General features: G+C 41.3%; 1 protein-coding gene across 4 annotated transcripts in view; it reads left to right on the forward strand.

Annotated features, from left to right (window-relative positions):
- The window catches only part of mical2a (microtubule associated monooxygenase, calponin and LIM domain containing 2a), a 216,588-nt gene that overhangs the window by 179,550 nt on the left and 17,123 nt on the right, over positions 1-19,915 (forward strand). For 3 of the 4 annotated variants that reach the window (XM_048606984.1, XM_048606981.1, XM_048606982.1), the window contains 4 exons: positions 1,557-3,027; positions 11,049-11,146; positions 16,346-16,438; positions 18,730-18,823. In XM_048606984.1, coding sequence (XP_048462941.1) covers positions 1,557-3,027; positions 11,049-11,146; positions 16,346-16,438; positions 18,730-18,823 — 1,756 coding nt within the window. Of the gene's footprint in view, positions 1-1,556; positions 3,028-11,048; positions 11,147-16,345; positions 16,439-18,703; positions 18,824-19,915 lie in introns of all 4 variants that reach the window. The other variant, XR_007263958.1, reaches the window with a different exon arrangement.

The following is a 19,915-nucleotide window of genomic DNA, read 5'->3' on the forward strand; positions in this document are numbered from 1 at the left end:
ATCCAGCTCTGCACCTTTGATAGAGATCTGTTTTTTGTGTACCCTGAAAAAAATATTTTTGGAGGGATGAGGAGGAACTTTAGCAGGACTGTGCCTAATTTGATAGCTCTTTTAAAGAATATAACAGACATAGTAGGCCAAATAGCCTCATTTTGGACCATATGGTTAGTTGAGCTCAAGGGATAGAGATTGGAATCTATTGTAAAAGTTGAGATTAAGTGTTACACATGGGAAGTATCATAGATGATGGTGGCATTATTCAACATATGTTTCCTAAATCTGTGAAAATTCCAAATAAGAAGTTATCAATTGTGTCTGCACTTTCTGGCAAGTTCCTCATTCCTTAGTTGGCAGGGCTCCAAGAGCCTCTCTTTGAAAACAACCTCCTATGCATAGAGCCCATCCCATGTTATGGATATGTTCAATGAACATGACTGGAATATTATCTGTAATGGCTGCAGTTGTGTCACTTCGATCTGACCCCCTCTTCAACTTTATTGGAGTTTCCTCTTGTCAAGGACAATTCTGTCTGGCCAATAAATTTTGGTCTTGAAATCTGTCACTCACACCCAAAGAATTAATTATCAATTAATCAGTTTTCAAACACTACTGAGGGGTGATCAAGAAGCTAAATGCAAGTTCATTGAAAATTTTAATTATACAGTAAGTTGAGTTTTTATTCAATTCACCTCAACACATTGTCAGCTTGTAAAAGAAGGTGATTTAATTGGTGAGGAATGTTTTTACGAAGGTTTTCTGTCTGCCAGGTGCTTGTTATGCGCTCAAGTCTCTCAGTTTATTACAAGTGCAAAGCAATCTGAGAAGAACCACAGTCATTTCATGCCGAGATCATCTGATCTGGAGCCTGAAATTTACAAGCAACTGCAATTATCCTTTGACTGACCTTGGGAAATTGGTTATATAGATTTGCCTTTATAAACCCCTTCTCTGCAGAGAGGACTTGGACACATGATTGATAAGAACAAATGAATTAGCAACAATCACTGAACAATGACTTAATTCCAAGTCTACTTGGGATGTGATTTGGAGAGGAACTTTCAGATGGTATTCCCATCTATTTCCTGGCTTTATCTTTCTAAGTGGTCAAGATTTCTTGTTTGGAAGATGCTGTTAAAGGAGGTTTGACCAGATACATCTTGTAGATATTTGCACCTGGGAGTTCTTTGTCTCATTTGTAACACTATGGGCCAAATAGTCAGGCATTGCCTGGCAGGGTTAAAGAAATGCCAAGAATCTGTATTGTTGAGTGTCCCTTGGGAACTGGGCCTCAAGAGCCAGTGAAAGGAAAATGGGAAAGGCTTTTAGCTGTTGCTCTCCTGCAAGGATTCTGCAGAAGACAGGGGAAGAATAAAATTGATTGGAGGAAAAAATGGGATTAATGAGAAGGGAGTACTGAGTTAGCTGAAGGTGGGTTGGTGTTAATCAGAGTGGGAATGGGATTATCTACAGTCTCATTGGAATTAACTAAAACATGCAGGACAGGAAGGAATGGCTAGCTTTGTGATTTACTGACTTTTAACCTTCTTTGCTCCCAGGTTCCCTCTGTTCGCAGCCCGTCTCATTTGACAAGAGGGCATTCTTTACCAAGCAGGTCACCATGGCAACAAAAAGCTCTCAAGATTTCAAAGCTCTCTGTCAGAGTTTCTCCACCTCAGGTAACCAGCAACACAGACATCCAACCGACAAGCAGTGAGCTCCATCCAGCTCCAACATCCCGTTCCACCAGGACAGCCCACAAATTGTCTATTTGGTGTAACAGTGGCTCAGAGAAGGAAGGACAAGAGGCTGTGGTTGGTGCACATGTCAGAACTAATAGAATTACAAAGGATGAGAACACACTCATTTCAGAAGCCTCTACCTCATCAGACCAACAGACTAATCGGGCTCCACATCCAAAGCTTACTCTACCTGGGGCTGTTGGAATGGGCTATTCAATGTTACAAAAGCCACCACCCCTGAATAGACAATCACACCATACAGTGAAAAGATTGGTTCACTCACCAACACAACCGTCACAGTCACTGGATTGGAATTCCTCAGTCACAAGTAAAGCAACCATGGAGGACTCGGAGGAGACTAAAGAGGTGAAAGTAATTGCGGACCCTGTTGGAAAGATTTATAATACAAATCTTGACACAAAGAATCCAAGTGAGTCTAAAATTGAATCCTCAGTTTTAGCTCAACCAAGCATTTCAGCAAACTCAGATCTTCACAGCCCACCAAAGGCTCCTCATGTGGGAGGGTCTTCTTCACCCAGTGGTCATACTTCAGGTAATGATTCTCCCAAATCCCCGCTGAGTTTCTTAGTCAATGCGTTTAAGTCCTTCTCTTCTGGAAAGAATCCAGTGTTACCAGGCAGTGTGGAAAAGACTCAGGATAAGCAACCAAAGACAAGACGGGCCAGGACTTTTTCATATAATTCTTTCCATGGATTGTCTCTCAGTAGGTTCCATAGTTTCACACAAGGGACACCTTCGTCCTCCCAGGATATTGAACAACCAAGTTCAATTCTACCAAGTTCTCCGCTTACAAATCAGCACATGGATGTATCATCAGAGTCTGCCAACACACCAGATCACAGAGATTTTCACAACACCTCACCACTCAACGGTGCAAGTGAAGATTTCAGCAAGGTCACCAAGAGTGAAAAGCAACAGCAGAGCACACTGCCAAAGAAGAAAGATGCAAATCCTAGGGATGATATCTCAATAAAGAGTATTGATTCCAGTCAGATAAAGTCAGAGTGCAACTCTGACATCCAGAGGAACAATGCACTATTTTCTTCGCTGAGATGGGGAAGCACAAAAGCTGAAAGTAATGAGAAACCAGTCTTCGAGTTGGATAGCTCTATGGTGACTGGTTCAAAGAATGACATTTGGACAATCTTTGCCAGTTTCAAGAAGAAGGGCGTTAGGAGGACAGAGATGAAGGAATCTCTATCTAGTGTATGCACCACGTCAGGTTCTCCTAAACTCCAACATGTTAAAGAATGTCACAGACAGCCAGGTAATCTTTCTCTCTTTTTGGAAAAAATCAAAATATGTGGACCTCGAAGGATAGATCAGTAAATAAATGGAGAGAAGTTAGGAGCTGTAAAGAAGTGGAGAAATTTAGTAGTCCAAGTGCAGAATTCACCAAAACCTAGTAGACAGGTACAAAAATAAATTTAAAATATTAATGGAATGGAATATTTAATAGAATTTATCTCAAGGGGCTTATAATGGTGCAGTGGCAATGACTTTGGACTACAAATCCTGAGTGCTTTGCGAACATGGGTTCAAGTCCCACCAAAGCTGCAGGAATTTAAATTCAATCAATGAATCTGGAATTGAAAGCGAGATTCAGTAATGGTGACTGTGAAGCTATTGTCAATTGTAAAAATCCACCTGGTTCACTAATGTCCCTCAGAGAAAAAATTTGCTGTCCTTACCCAGAATGGCCTCCATGTGACTTCAGACCCATAGTAATGTGGTTGACTCTTAACTGCCCTCTGAAATGGCCCAGCAAGTGATCGATTCAAGGGTATTTATAGCCTAGCAAAAACTGCTGACTTTGCTGGATTTTAGGGGGAATGTGATGGTGTTCACAATAGTGACACCGGATTAGTTATCCAAAGGCCCAGACTAAAGCTTTGGAGATGTGGAGTGGGCTATTCTTACCAGATGCCTTCACCCCATCTGGTTTGAAGGTTTACTTTGTATATTTATGACTCAAAACTTAGAACTTGCCCAAACAATCATACCTTTATTGCCTGTGGTTTATTGTACATACATGGTCCAGTAATGCTGCAGATAGGAGTTTCAACACTCACCCTGTGCCCTAATTGTTCAGTTTCCCTGAGATACATACAGACAGACAGTCAGCTAGTCAGTCTGCCTTCTGCCGTTTTCTTCTTTGAGAGTGACCAGGCTATCCCCTTCTTCACCTTCACATCCGGCCTCAGCAGCAACATCCATGAGCACTGTAATGAAATAGGTCTCTGAAATATGGCCAATCTCCTTCTAAACCTGTAATTTTTGTCTATTCCAGTGCATGGGCAGTTTTACATCCTTCTTTCTCTTCATCTGATATGTTGTGACTGAAAAGATTTACTCCCCCCGCCTGTAACCAGTTTTGCCAAGCATACCATAGGATCAATTATAAAATGCAAAATTTCTACTTATTCAATAATATTATTATTTAGGTTACAGCAAAGGCCAATCTTACATCACAGATTTGGTTTATGTGTTTTTTCTCTTGGTGTTGGGAATATGTGACTACAAACATGCAGTTTTTGTAATGCTTTTTCTTTAAGATAAAGGTAATGCTGTTTTGCTTAGAATATTATTGAATTGCTTGCTATTATATGGCATCTACCTTTATAAATGTTGCATCTTATTTAGTGTTTATTCTTCATATCAAACAATATTGAATTAAATAACTATGCCCATGATGCAATCCTTAATTCTCAATATAGATACTCAATAGATTGGTGGCATGACCATTATGAATATTTATGTTGGTATCTTGTGTTGTATGGTGGAGTGTTATTAATATTTCATCACTGTAGATTTGTTATCTGGTATCCTTTTGAAATTTTTATTTCAAAATTTAACTAGACAATATGACGCCAATTGTTTTACATCTAACAGATGTTCACAGTGTAAACATGCTTCCCAGAAAATATAAAGTGCCCGTGGCTATTTTGTTTGAAGCTGCATTGCTTAATTGTACTGAGAAGCCCATAGCAACTTAAAAGGCAGTCTACAGCTCCCACCATCTTTCCTGAAAATATCAATTCACGTGATTTATGTATTTGAGCACAAAATTGCACGGGCAAGGTTTTCCATTGTGCTAGCAGAAGTTCAGTAGGCTAAATCTTGTCTTAGTGCAGCAATGTGGAACAGTTGGTAGTTATCTGTTTCCCTTGAACAGAAGTAAAAATGGGGACAGATGTAAATTATCTAGTGAGTTGCTATCGCCTGCTTTACACGATCACTCAAAGCCAATATCTACTTTATCCTAGGGTGTACATACATACAAACAGACAAATTTACAGAGAACGAGAGACAGAGAGACAAACTGTTTCCAGTCACATGTGGATCAGTAACCAAAGACTACACATTTGCAGAGCAGTGTGACATCTGGCAATGGAAATAACTGGATAGTTCTTTCAAAAAACTCAAATGACCAGAATGGCTACCTCCTGTGCTGTATCATTCTGTAATAGTATATTTGCATGCATTTCCTTCAACATTTTTCCATTATTAACTCATTTGCAATTTATAATGAAACCAATTATAGGAAGGATGTTATTAAACTGGAAAGAGCACAAGAAAGATTTACAAGGATGCTACCGAGACTGGAGGGTTAGAGTAATATGGATAGGCCGGGATTCTTTTCCCTGGAGCATCAGAAGCTGAGGGGTGACCTTAGAGACATTTATAAAATCGTGAGGAGCATGAATAGGGTGAACAACCAAGGTCTATTTCCCCAGGGTAGGGGAGTCCAAAACTAGAGGCATAGGTTTAAGGTGAGAATGGTAACATTTAAAAGGGACCTGAGGAGCAACTTTTTCACACAGAGAGAGGTGCAATTATGGAATGAGCTGCCAGTGGGAGTGGTAGAGGCAGGTACAATTGCAACATTTAAAAGACATTTGGACAGGTACATGAATAGGAGCAGTTTAGAATGATATGGGCCAAATGCAAGCAAATGAGACCAGTTCAGTTTAGGAAACCCGGTCGGCATGGACAAGTTGGGCCGAAGGGCCTGTTTCCAAACTGTATGACTCCATTACTCTACATTAATGTGTCATACTATAGTTACATTCCTACCCCACTCTCCAGTGGAGTTGCTGCAATGTTGGAAGTGTGTAATTCAAGCGTTGCTAGTTTACAGAGTGGTATTCCATGTTAAGAACACAAGAAGTAGGAGCAGGAGGGGGAGATACATCCCCTCAACACACCCCCCCACCCCAAATCTATAAGACCATGGTTGATCTGTCCCAAGTTTCATCTCCTCTTTCATGCCAGCTCCTCATAGCCCCCAACTCCTCAATATTTAAAAAATTTGTCTATCTCTTCTTTGAATACTTTTCATGATCTAGCCTCCAGAATTCTCTGTGGTAGAGAATTCAAGTCAATCACTCCTCTCTGATGGAAGAAATTCCTTTGGACCTCAGTTTTAAGTAAGTGTTCCCTCATTGTGTAACTATGTCCTCTAGTTCCCTCACTGGTGGAAATATCCTCTCGATATTTATCAAGGCACCTCAAAGCCTTTTGTGTTTCAATAAGATCACTCCTCATTTTTCTAAATTCTAATGAATAGAAGCCTATCCTCCTTTACAATTCCTGATACGTCAACCCTTCATCCCAGGAATCAGCCTAATAAATCTCTTTTGAACAGCCTCCATCAGCAGTGCATCCTTTCTTAAATAGGGGGACTGAAACTGTACTCCAGCCTCAACAATACCATGTACATTGTTAAGCCTCACTGGGATAGCAAGCTGAAAATCAAGCCTGCTATTCCCAGGGTCATGGCAAGGGTTAAAGATTTTTAAACAATGCAGAGTTCCCCAATTTACCTGACTTTCAGACACAGATTGACAAAAAGCATGGATTAACTTTCTGTACTTAACAAAAAATACGATTAATTAGGCTCATTCTGCAGGTAAACTATTATGAACCACCCACATATAATTCTACTAGTTAAAACTTTAATCCTGGGTGTAGTGGAAGAGGGAACTGGGAAGGTGGTTCAATAATCCCTGGTAGTTCAAAGGTTCTGGTCAGACAGTGGCTGAAGTTATTATTTACTGATCAGATCACTGCTTCTCACTCATCCTTCTCCGGATGCTTTCACTGGTTTGCAGGAGGCCTAGGGAGACATGTAGAATAAGGTATCTGACTTATTAATTATTATTAATTACAATTTGCAGCAACAGCTGAAAGAAAGATAAGTAGTTTATCTTCAGGCGTAATGTGGTCTTCACAATAGAGGACAGACACGGCTCTTCATCTGGTGGAGATCTGATCACTTCTCACTAACTTATTCTCATTTTTCATAGAATCTCTGCAGTGTGGAAACAGGCCCTGTTGCCCAACAGGTCCACACTGACCCTCAGAGCATCCCAACCAGACCCAATAACCCACCTAATCTACCCATCCCTGAAACACCACGGGCAATTTAGTATGGCCAATCCAGCTAGCCTGCATATCTTTGGATTGTGGGAGGAAACCGGAGCACCTGGAGGGAACCCACGCTGACACAGGGAGAATGTGCAAACTCAGACAGTCGCCTGAGGATGGAATCGAACCCGGGTCCCTGCCGCTGTGAAGCAGCAGTCTTAACCACTGAGCCACCGTGCCACCCCAAAATGCACTTGAGCTCATGTCCAAACTGTTCAGCTTCCTGAGAAACAATCAGATAGTTGTTGGCAGGCAGTAGGCTTTTGACATCAATAGCTGGTCACTAGCCCAAGGACCAATCAGCTATTTGTTGCTGGCTGAGTCACAATCTGTACACACCCTTTGGCTCCAGCTCATCTGCAAACTCCAATTACTGCTTGAATAAGCAGTGTGAATGATGCTTATACTGAATGTCGGTTTGTTTGCTTTTAAACACTGCAATAATCCTTCAGCAATCCTTGGTTTTGGGAACAGTTCTTTTCCCATTCCAGTTCACATTTAAAATACTGAAAAATAAAAAGGCACAGTCTTGACAATAGATGTAACAAGACTTTCCTGTTTTTAAAATCCAACCTAGAAATAAAGCTCAAAATTCTATTTGCCTTCTTAATAATATGCTGCATCTGGGAATCTTTTGTGTTTTATGCACAAGAATACAAAGATCTCTCTGTGCTGCACTTCTTGGAGTCTCTCTACGTTTGAATTATAGTCTGCATTTTGATTCTTCCTACCAAAGTACATGACATCATGCTTGCCTACATTAAACTCGACCTGCCATATTTTTGCCCACTCATTCAACCCTTCAATATCCCTTGCAGATTCCTCATGCCCCGTCACAACATGCCCTCCCACCTATTTTTGTATTATCAGCAAATTTGGATTCAATACAATCTGTCCCATCCTCCAAGTTATTAATATAGATAGTAAATAATTGAGGTCCTCAGACAGATTCTTGAGGCATTTTGCTAGCTACATATTTGCAACCTGAGAAAGAGCATGAATCCACCCCTTTGTCTGTGTGTTAACCAATTCTCAATCCATGCTAATACATTATCCCCACTACGATGAGCTCCTTTCTTGTGCAAATAGCCTTTTATGTGGTACATTATCAAATGCCTTGTGGAAATCTAAATCCAATCCACTGGTTCTCTTTTGTTAACTCTGTTTGTTATAAGTGTGAAGTTAAGAATTTATTAATGATATATAAAATAGTTGAGATCAACTTTGAAATGGGTATCAAACCATATCTGCACACCTTGATCTCCTAATTATCTGCAGTTTTACTGACTTTTATGAGTTCAGAACTTTAAAGTACTATGAATTATTCTGCTGTGAAGTGAAAGCTAAGTCACTTTAAGGCCAGAAAGCATAATTGCTGCTAATAAATACTGGAATCCACATATAGATTATGTAAAAATTTACAAATGTGCACGCACCCCTATTTTGTGTTCCTGGAGAGGTTTTCAATTTATTTTTTGTAGTATAACACGATATTTGGAGTGATAAACAAAATGTATTGACGGTAAATAACTCCTAGGTAAGCTAATTTGGTGGTTATGGGTATGAAAACTGTATTTATCACACATCTAATGCACTCCATATCTGACATTACACTTTGTTTTATACATATAAATAGTTATTTTGCAAAGAAAAGCTGGGCAGTTACCTAGAATCTGGACCAATTGTAATAGTCAAAGTTCCTTAGCAAAGTAACAGTTACACTCTTACTGACCTGAACCTAATGATTAACCTAGAATCAAAGAATCCAACAACACTTACAGCAAAAAAGGAGGCCATTTTGCCCCTCTAGTCCATACTATACTATGAAGGGAAACTTACTTACTTCCACCGACTTCCTACTTTGCAGTTTCTCTACAATCTTCTCACCTCCAGGTATTTTTAATGTTCTTCCATGGGATGTGGGCTTTGTTGGCACGGTCAGCATTTGTTGCCCATCTCTGTTGCCCTTGGGGATGTGGTAGTGAGCCCTCTTCTCAAACCAGTGCAGTTTGTCTGGTGTAAGAGGAGGCGATGGCCTAGTGGTATTGTTGCTGGACTATTAATCCAGAAAGTCAGCTCATGTTCTGGAGACCCAGGTTCAAATCACGCCATGGCAGATGGTAGCATTTGAACCTGGAATTGAGAATCTACTGATGAGCATGAAACCATTGTCGATTGTCGTGAAAAATTCACTTGGTTCATAAATTCTCTGCAAAGCAACGTCAAGAAGGCAGCTCACCATCACCTTCTCAGGGGCACTATTAATGGGCAATAAATGCTGGGCAGCCAGCAATGCCCATGTCCCATGAATGAATTTTAAGAAAAAGTTCACTACAGTGTTATTGGGAAGGGACTTCCAGGATTTTGATCCTGCCTGAATGCACTGGGTACAGCAAACACTATGGCAATGGCAACATACTGGCTGTAACACTGACGTCTTGTGATCACAGAGTAGCCATGCCTTCAGTAAACGGTTCCAGTACAACAACAACATCGGTATCTATCCAACAATATGGACAATTTCTCAGTTACACTCACTCACAAAAAGCAGGTCAAATCTAATACGGCCAACTACTACTCCACAGGTCTAGTTTAGATCATCATTTAAAGTAGTGGAGGGTTTTGCTGACAGTGCTTTCAAGCAGAGTGTTTTCTGTAGTAATCTGATTACCCATGCTTAGTTTAAGTTTTGTCCGGGCAACTTGGCTCCTAGCCTTATTACAGCCTTGTCAGAAGAGTTTAACTTGAAGTGACATAAAAGTAGCAGCCTTTGATATTAAGGCAGCATTTGAGAGATGATGGCATCAAGACACTTTAACAAACTTAAAGCCATTGAGAATCAGGGGAAAGCTCTCCACTGGCTGGAATAATAACCAGCCCAAATGAAAATGGCCGTGATTATTTTAAGCTCATCACCTAATTGCTAGGACACTGATGCAGAAGTTCCTCAAGATATTGTCTTAGGCCCAACTATCTTCAGCTGCTTCCTTCCATTAAGAGGTCAGAAATGGGGATGGGCATGTTGATTGCCCAATGAGCAGTACAATGTAGGACTCCATGGCTGTAGAACAAGACTGGACAACATTCAGGCTTATGCTGGCAGGTGACAAGTAACAATTGTGCCACAGCATTGGTTTTGCCATTAAAACAAAAAGCCACCCACATAAATATTGAGGCTGCAAGTGCACATCTGAGGCTACGAATCCTGTGGTGAATAACTCACTTCATGACCCTACCATCAACAAGGCACAAGTCAGAAGTGTGATGGAACTTGCCAGTGTGAACGCAGGCACTTGGGAACATCACTGCCTGCAAGTTTCCTCTCCAAGCCCCACACTCCCCTGATGAGGAAACATTACAACTAGGTCAAAATCCTCCCTGCACCACACATACTGCAGCAGTTCGAGAAGGTGTCTCACCACCACCTTCTCAAGTGCAATTGGGAATAAGCAATTAGTACTGACCTTGCCAGTGATGCTCACAATATAATGAAAAATTCTCCCTGAGCATTTCCCCTTTCCATCACTTTCTCCTTCTTTTTGGTGTTCTTAAAAGGTGTCCCACTTTTGGTTTTGGTTTTGGTCACCTGTCCTAATGTGACTTGGTGTTGAATATTCTCTGATAACGTGCCTGTGGAGCACTGTGGGACATTTCTACTGCATTAAAGACAACAAAATAAACGCACGTTATTGTGTTGTTGAAGGAAGAACTGCAAAGAGCCTGTGGCAGGGACTGTTTAGCGTGAAGACTAAATGAAATACTGTCTGTGTTATTTGAACAAATTAAATATTGAGTGAGGCACAATCAGGCTGTTGACACATGCTGATCTGAGCTGTGGTTTGCTCATATTCTTCCTAGGCATCAAGGATCTCCAAACCTACACCCAGGTCACTGAAAGTGAATCTGAGTCAACCAGTGATGCACCATCTGAGGAGATGTTCCCATTAAGGTCACAGGTAAGAACAATGTTAGCTAATTCTACACATGCACCATCCCACCAACAGTTAGACTATGAAATGCTGGAAGCAATCAGAAGTAAACTATTCACGAAGAAGAATGATATGGATGATGGTAAACTAAGGGAGGGGTATGTTGATATTCTGTGCATATTGATATTAAGATGGAGGAGGCATTGGGTGTCTTAAACAACCTTAAGGTAGATGAATACCCAGAGCCTGATGGGGTCTATCCCAGGATACTGAAAGAAGCATGGGAGGAGATTACTGGGATCTTGACAGAGATCTTCATATCCTCTTTAGCCACAGAAGACTGGAGAATAGCCAATGTTGTTACTTTGTCAAAGAAGGGCAACAGGGATAATCCAGGAAATTGTAGGCTGTTAGGCCTTACATCAGTGGTCAGGAAATTATTAGAGAAGATTCTTGGACACAGGATTTACTCAAATTTGGAAAAGAATGGACTTTTTAGGGATAGTCAGTGTGGCTTTGTCCAGGAGAGGTCTTGTATTACAAATTTGATTGAGATTTTTTGAGGAAGTGACAAAGGTGATTAATGAGGGTGGGGAAGTGAATGTTGTCTACATGGACTTTACTAAAGCATTTGACAACGTCCCCCATGGTAGGCTAGTCCAGAAGATTAAGTCACATGGGATCCACAGTGAGTTGGTAAGTTGGAAACAAAAGACTGGATGTCTGTGGCCTGTCGTGCTCCGCAAGTGCTGGTACCTCAGTTGTTTGTAATATATATAAACAAGTTAGTTGAAAATGTAGGCAGTTTGATTAATAAGTTTGAAAATGACACAAAAATTGGTGGAGTTGTGGATGGTGAGGAAGGTTGTTAAAGGATTCAGCAGCTTATTGATCAGATGGAAAGTTGCGTGGAGAAATGCAGTTGGGGTTTAATTCGGACAAGTGTGAGGCGATGCATTTTGGAAGATCAAAAGCAAGAGGAAAGAATACAGTAAATGACAGGAACCTTAGGAGCATTGATATACAGAGGGATTATGAGGTCCAAGTCTATTGCTTCCTGAAAGTGGCAACACAAGTGGATAAAATGGTAAAGAAGGCATAAGGCATGCTTAACTTCATCAGTTGGGGCATTGAGTGTAAAAGTCATGTTGCAGTTGTATAAACCTTTAGTTTCTCTGAATTTGGAGTATTGTGTGCAGTTTTGGTCCACCACACTATAGGAAGGATGTAGAGGCTTTAGAGAGGATGCAAAAGAGGTTAACCAAGATGTCACCTAGATTGGAGTGTATTAGCTATAAAGTGAGGATGGACAAACTTGGATTGTTTTCAGTAGAGCATCAGAGGCTGAGGTGTGACCTGATAGAAGTATATAAAATTTATGAGAGACATGAATTGGGTGAATAGTTGGAGTCTTTTTCCCCCAGGGTGGAAATGTCAAATACAAGGGGGCATACGTTTAAGATGAGAGGGGGTAAGTTTAAAGGGGATGTGTGAGGAAATTTTGTTTTACACAGAGGGTGGTAGGTGCCTGAAACACGCTGCCAGGAGAGGTGGTAGAAGCAGATACAATTGCAATGTTTAAGAGACATTTAGACAGACAAATGAACAGACAGAGATTAGTTTAGAATGGCATCATAGTTGGCACAGACCTGGTGGGTCAAAGGGCTATTCCCACACTGTCCTATGTTCTATGAGTGGAAGAGGGGAAGAAAATCAGCCAATCCTTTACCCACGCCCTGTTTTACTTCGGGTCTTTAACATGGTAAAAGGCTATTCAGCCAAGCTGGTCTGTGACTGTTTACTTCCCATGCAATCCTCCTCCCTTTAATCTCACTTTATCAGTTTAACTTCACATCTCTTTCTTTGTCATGCACTTCTCCAACCTTCTTTTAAATACGTTTGTTAATTGACTCTACCCCTCCATGTTAGAATCAGTTCCATGTTCTCAACACTTCCGAGAGGTTTCTTCTGATAAACGAATTGGATGTTTTTGATTATATTTTTGGCCCCTGGTTTTTATTTTATTTCATCCTGGGTTGTGAGTGTCCCTGGTTGGGCCTGCAATTCCTGCCAATCTATAATTGCCATTGATAAGGTCGTAGTGAGCTGCTTTCTTGAATTGCTGCAGTCCATGTAGTACAGGGATAGCCAAGGTGTTGTTAGGGAGGGAGTTCCATGATTTTGACCCAGTCATAGTGCTGCAACAATGATACTTTTCCAAGTTAGAATGCTGTGTGAATTGGAGGGGAACTTGTTTTTTCATGCATCTTGCTAACACGTACAAGTTTCTCTTCTAGGTCCAACTGATTGAACCCTTTTGTAACTGTAAGGATCTTTGTCAGGCTTCCTGTTCAGCCATTTATTTGCAGAGGGAAGAACTCCAGCCTGTTTAGGCTTCTCTACAAGAATCTCAATTATGACTTAAATTCCTGTGAATCTGAATCCCACCTTATCTGGTGTTGCTGTACACCTGTATTAATATAAAGTCCTGAACAGTACACAGTAAACTAACTGTGGTCAAATCAGGGACAAAAACAGAAGTTGCTGGAAAAGCTCAGCAAGTCTGGCAGCATCTGTGAAGAAAAAATCAGAGTTAACATTTCGGGTCCGGTGATCCTTCCTCAGAACTTCTTTAAGGTTAGATCTGAGTGCACGGAGCGCAGTCAGTTCGGAGGGAGATAGGTTGGATTTGGTGAGAGGGGCAGAGAAATTGAGGTGACTAATATTACATCGACAGTTCTCAATGAACAGATTGAGTGCAGGTAAAAGGCCAGAGGGAGGGGTCCAGGTGGAGGGGAGAGTGTTGGAACTGGGCGAAAGGGTCTGTGGGACGGGGAGAGGACTCTTGTCCAAAGAAATGAGCACGGAGGTGAAGACAGTGGAAGAAGAGTTTGACGTCATGTCGTGCCCTAAATTCATCAAGGTGGGGTCGCAGAGGAATAAAGCTGAGGCCTTTGCTGAGTACGGAGCGTTCAGCATCGGAAAGCGGAAGGTTGGGAGGGATGGTGAATACCCAACAGGAGGTGGAATTGGGAGAGGGGACGGAGTCAGAGGGAAGGGGAGAGGAGGAAGGTTCCGGAGGGCCATAGGTATCTTTGAGTTGTTACATCTTGCGGGCCTTGATGCCTGAAAGGAAAGTTTCTTGTTAGCACAACGAATGAGCCGGAGGATGAAGTGGAACTGCGGAGTGGTGCAGCCCTGAGCCAGCACGTTACGATGCTGTTGGAGAGAAAGGTTGAGAGTGCGCATGTGACGCTGCATGGCACTGAGTGTGGGTCTCAGGATGCAGTGAGAGCAGCTGTCTGTGGAACGTTGAACATCACAGAGATATCTGTGATTCTGGGAGGATTCAAAATATGAGGGATAAAACTTCAGTTGGAATCCACATGGGGTGAGACTGAGTCGAAGGCAGTCACTGAGGAATGTGATATGGCTGTGGAAACAAGTTTTAGCAAATACTTGGCCAAACAGCAGGAGTGTCAGTGAAATTAATGTTGGTGGGCAAGAAGAAAGATTGAAACGGAAATCCCATCAGCGAGAGGAGCAGAACTTCTTCAAGGTGGGCATGCACAGAAGAGATGTGGCAGTGAGTTAAATACTAAATAAAAACCAAAAGAACTGTGGATGCTGTAAATCAGGGACAAAAACAGAAGTTGCTGGAAAAGTTCAGCAGGTCTGGCAGCATCTGTGAAGAAAAAAATCAGAGTTAACGTTTCGGGTCCAATGACCCTTCCTGTGGTCAAATCAGGGCTCATTTCAAGTTTAACATAATTCCTCTGAATATTAATTGACTCCCACCAGAAATGTACTCCAATTGTTGAGAATCTTTGGTTTACCATCTTTTTTCCAAGTTTGACATATTCTTACTGTAAGATGAGACACCAATTGTCAACCATCAGGACAGAGAGCCTTCTGATAGGTGCTGTTTCCCTCTGTCGAGGTATGGTGTTTATACTCTAAATGGATCATACCTCTCTGGTGGACATGAATGATCCCATGACATTAGTTTGAGGAAGCGCAGGGTGTTTTCCATGTCCTGGTCTGATCATTATTTATTCCTGAAACAACATCATTAGGATATAACAGATTATCTAGCCTATATCACACTGCTCTTGTGGGACCTTGCTGTGCACAAATTGCCTACTGCACTTCGTATGTTACAACTACACTTCTAAAGTGTTTGGGAATGTCATAGAGTCATACAGCATAGAAACAGACCCTTCAGTTCAACTAGTCCATGCTGACCATGTTCTCAAACTAAACTAGTCCAACGTGCCTGCACTTGGCCCATATCCCTCCAAACCTTTCCTACTCATGAACTTATCTAAATGTCTTTTAAATGTTGTAACTATACCCACATCCACCACTTCCTGTGGAAGTTCATCCCACACTCAAACTGCTTTCTGTGTGAAAAAAGTTGCCCCCATGTCCTTTTTAAATCTTTCTCCTCACACCTTAAAAATATGTCCCCTACTTTTGCACTCCCCCACCTGAGAGAAAAGACCCTTGTCATTCACCTTATCTACGCCCCTCATTTTATAATCCTCCGTAAGGTCACTCCCCAACTTCCTACGCTCCGGTGAAAAATGTCCCAGCCTATCCAGCCTATTTTTTAGAAGGTTCTTAAAGGCTGTAAAGAAATGCAGGATTTCTTTCTGTGAACTTCCTTTCAATTTCAGTTTTGCTGAAAATTCCAACTCATTTTCATAAGGAGCAGTGTTTATTGGTGAGCCCAAGCCCACTGCCTTATGAAGCATGGTCATTTGAGTTGAGTATATTGTCAACATTCATTGTAAACATACCATGAGAATATATACATCCTTTACTGCCTCAGAGGACAAAAAATATTAAAGACATATATAAAGACATTAACTGTTAAGCAGGTTTTTGCATAAACTACGATGGAACTATTAACAGAATGAAGGAGGAAGGGGTGGACAGCAATGTTATCTCATGAGTTATGAATTTTTAACTCTCAAACAACATTATTCAAATCAATGATCTGGTCATTATCAGATAGCTGTTGTGCGAGCTTGCTGTGTGCAAATTGGCTGTAGTGTTTCCTACATTACCACAGTGGCTCCAATTCAAAAAGTACTTACAAAGTATTTTGGGATGACCTGAGGTTGTGAATGATATTGTTTAAATATAAGTTCATTCCTTTGTTCTTTGAAATGAGTGATAGGTTTCTGATGTATTGATGGCGTTTGTCTTCTCCTCATTCAGGATTATCAAAATATCCGAAAGAAGAGGAAGATGCGGAATATGGCACTGCAGCAAATGAAGCAGGAGGAAGTAAAACGACTCCATAGGGCACAGGTAAATCCAGACGAGTCAGTGTCACCTTCAGTAACAGGGAAGAATACATGAGGAATGCTCATGTATCTCAATGAGACCTTCTAGTTTTGAGACTTGAGAATATGGCAAAGTAATATGACTAGAGGTCTATGAGTTGTAAAACTTTGAGAATGATTTTAATATTTTCACTGTTGAAAGCAGTTCTGTCCATCATACTTGCGTTGTTTTAATTTGTGGATGAATGGCCTGAATTCATTTAAGATGGTGGTGATGCACCTACCCACACATGTTGCAGTGGCTCAACACCACATCACCAAGGCGCAGTTAGGGATGGAAGTAAATGCCCACATCCATGGACAAATGGAAAATGTTCTGTACAACTGGACCTGATGATTCAAGTACATATTCCCTCATCTTAAAATCTGTTGACCACACAATGAGGAGTTTTAATAGTCACATGTTAGTTATCTTTGTGAACTTGCATATCATCAGTGCTCCTGATGGTTTATCTACTTTGGGATGAGTTCTATTTTCTTTCTTGTGCTGTATTTGGCGGTGGAGAGGACATTTAATCATAAGGAAGTGTGGCATATGAGTATCCACCTGATGCCCTCCCACCTCCGGTGAAATTATGTCCAGGGTGCAAAGGCTCACAGTCAGGATTCCTACCCAACCATCAATTGAGGCCCTTAAGTAGGCAGTTAATGATTACTTGAAGGCCTCTTCCTTCCTCTGCTGGTATTAAACTTAATGGTGGGAAAGACAGTCATAGCACAGCAAGCAAACCCGTACCAACTGTTCATAGAAGTGGGATGGATGGTACCATTAAATGCCTGATTGAGGGATTTAGCATTGGAAGTTGGGGGGATGGAGGGGGTGGGTGTCCGGGCATCATGCTAGCTGAAAGCCATATCCTGTTCTTGCTGCCAAACCTGCTCCTCCATCCCCTTGCCCTGCAAACCTCCCTAACTGTAACCCTCTCGCTATGACTTACCTCTGGCTTAGGCTGCTCCTTGATCCTGGACCTCCGGATGATGACATTTCTACAGCAGGTAACACCTCTGCCATGATGCTGAGGGAAGAAAAGAGCTAAGGGCCTCTGATTGGCCAGCAGCTCACAATGGGCAAGATTCCTATCCTCGGGGTCCAGCAAAAGCCTGTTGGTGCCTATTTAAGTGCCTGAGAGACACTTAGTCCCAGCAGGCCTACCTGGAGAAGACACCATCTTTGTGTTACCGCCTTTCCAACCAGCGGGTGAGATGCTGCAAAGCCTACTTAAAATTTTACCCTTTGATTAAACTGTCTCCTCCCAATCTAAGTTAGTACTTTTTTTCTGCCTTGTGAAGGCATTTTCTGATAAAGAGAGGTCCTCCTCATTAGTACATCAGCCTCTAGCACCTCTCACCACCTTTCCACTCCCTCCATATTGAGTATTTGAATGGGTTCAGCTGGTTTTCTCCATAGAAGAGTGAGAGGTGACCTGATAAGTTTCTGTAACATTTTGAAGGATTATGATAGAGTGGATGTGGAGAAACCATTTCCTAATGTGGGTGAGTCCAGAACAAAGGGGAATAGAAATAAGTTTATATAGAAATGATGTAATTCTACATCACATGGAGTGGATAAGGTGACTAGCACATGCATTTAATGGAATAATCATGGAGCATTGGATGTTGAGAGGTGGCCTGATAGAAATTTAGAAAATAATGGGGGGTATAGATAGATTTAATGGTCATTGACTTTTCCCTAGGATGGGGGATTTCAAGACTAGGGGTCACATCTTTAAGACGAGAGAAGAGAGATTTAAATAAGACAAGAGGGGCAAATATTTTACACCAGGGGGTGGTTTGCGTGTGGAATGAACTTCCTTAGGAAATGGTGGATATGGGTACAATTATAATGTTTAAAAGATATTTCGATAAGTACGTGAATAGGAAACATTTGGAGGGAAATGGGTCAGGAGCAGGCAGGTGGGACTAGTTCAGTTTGGATTATGTTTTACATGACTGGTTGAGCTGAAGTCTCTGTTTCCATGCTGTGTGGCTCAATGACTCGCTGACTGTATGTGGGATGTTAACCAAGTGTTTCACCTGGTCCCATCAATTTGCTAGCAGGCAGGTTCAGTTACAATTAGCCGCATTATGCATTTCCTGCGTAATGTTTCTTCGGTAACACAAGTAATGCTGCTGATGTTCCTGAAACCAGCAGGAAGTGGAGAGTTCACCTAATTGTTTGAGAAAGCTCTAAGTTTTTTTTAACTGAAAATATCCTGTGTATGTTGAATAGCTGCTTAAAAAGGATTACTCTGACAGATCATTCAGCGTCAGCTCCAGGAGGTGGAAGAGAAGCAGCGAGTGCTGGAGGAACGTGGTGTGCTGTTGGAGAAAGCTCTTCGGGGCGAGTCAGGTACTTACCTCTGCTTGGCTTCTATTCTGTATGGACTCTCTGGTTGTGGACATCACTGGGAAAGTTGATATTTACTGCCCATCCCTGTTTGACCTTCAGCCAATGGTAGTAAACTGTCTTCTTGAACCGTTGGCAATTTAATACATCTGATTGGTTTTGCTGGGCTATTTCAGGGAGCAGTTAAGACTCAATTTAAAATGTGTGGATCTACAGTCATATACAGGCTCAGATGAGTTAAAGATGACAGGTTCTCCTTCTTAAAGTTGCATTGGTGAGCCACCTGGGTTTATAACTTTAGGGTTCCTGTACTTTTCATTTCCAGATTTCTTAATCTGCTATGGTGCTTTATGTTTCTAGATCTTGTAAATATTAGTCCAGCAATTTAAGCATTACACATTTGTCCCTGGTTTTTCTACATGAGGCTTTGTTCTCATTTCTATTAAGTTTTAATCAGTTTCTATTATTTACAGCCTACAGTTTGTAAAAACAAAACTGAAGAAGATGAATAAATTGTCCCCTGATTTCATGTAACCCACTGAGATATTTTATGCAAATTTTTAAATAAGGGCTAAATTCTAAATTGAGGGATCTTGTAGCACACGTGGATGTCCATTGAGCCTATACCAACATTTTGAAACAACTGTCCAATTAACCTGACTCCTCAGACTTTCCCCAGAACCCTGCAAAGTAGTATTCTCCAAATACATGTTCTATTTAATATAAAATCTTATTCCACAATTTCAAGTGGCTTTGTAAATGGCCACTTGTTCTGGTTTTCCCATAAGTGAAAATCTTTACACTATTAAAATCCTTTCATATTCTTGAACATAGAACATAGAACATAGAACATTACAGCGCAGTACAGGCCCTTCGGCCCTCAATGTTGCGCCGACCTGTGAAACCAAGCTGAAGCCCATCTAACCTAAACTATTCCATTATCATCCATATGTTTATCCAATGACCATTTAAATGCCCTTAAAGTTGGCGAGTCTACTACTTTTGCAGGCAGGGCATTCCACGCCCTTACTACTCTCTGAGTAAAGAATCTACCTCTGACATCTGTCCTATATCTATCACCCCCTCAATTTAAAG

This window comes from Rhincodon typus, chromosome 17 (assembly GCF_021869965.1).
Source record: "Rhincodon typus isolate 14 chromosome 17, sRhiTyp1.1, whole genome shotgun sequence".
Lineage (NCBI taxonomy): Eukaryota > Metazoa > Chordata > Chondrichthyes > Orectolobiformes > Rhincodontidae > Rhincodon > Rhincodon typus.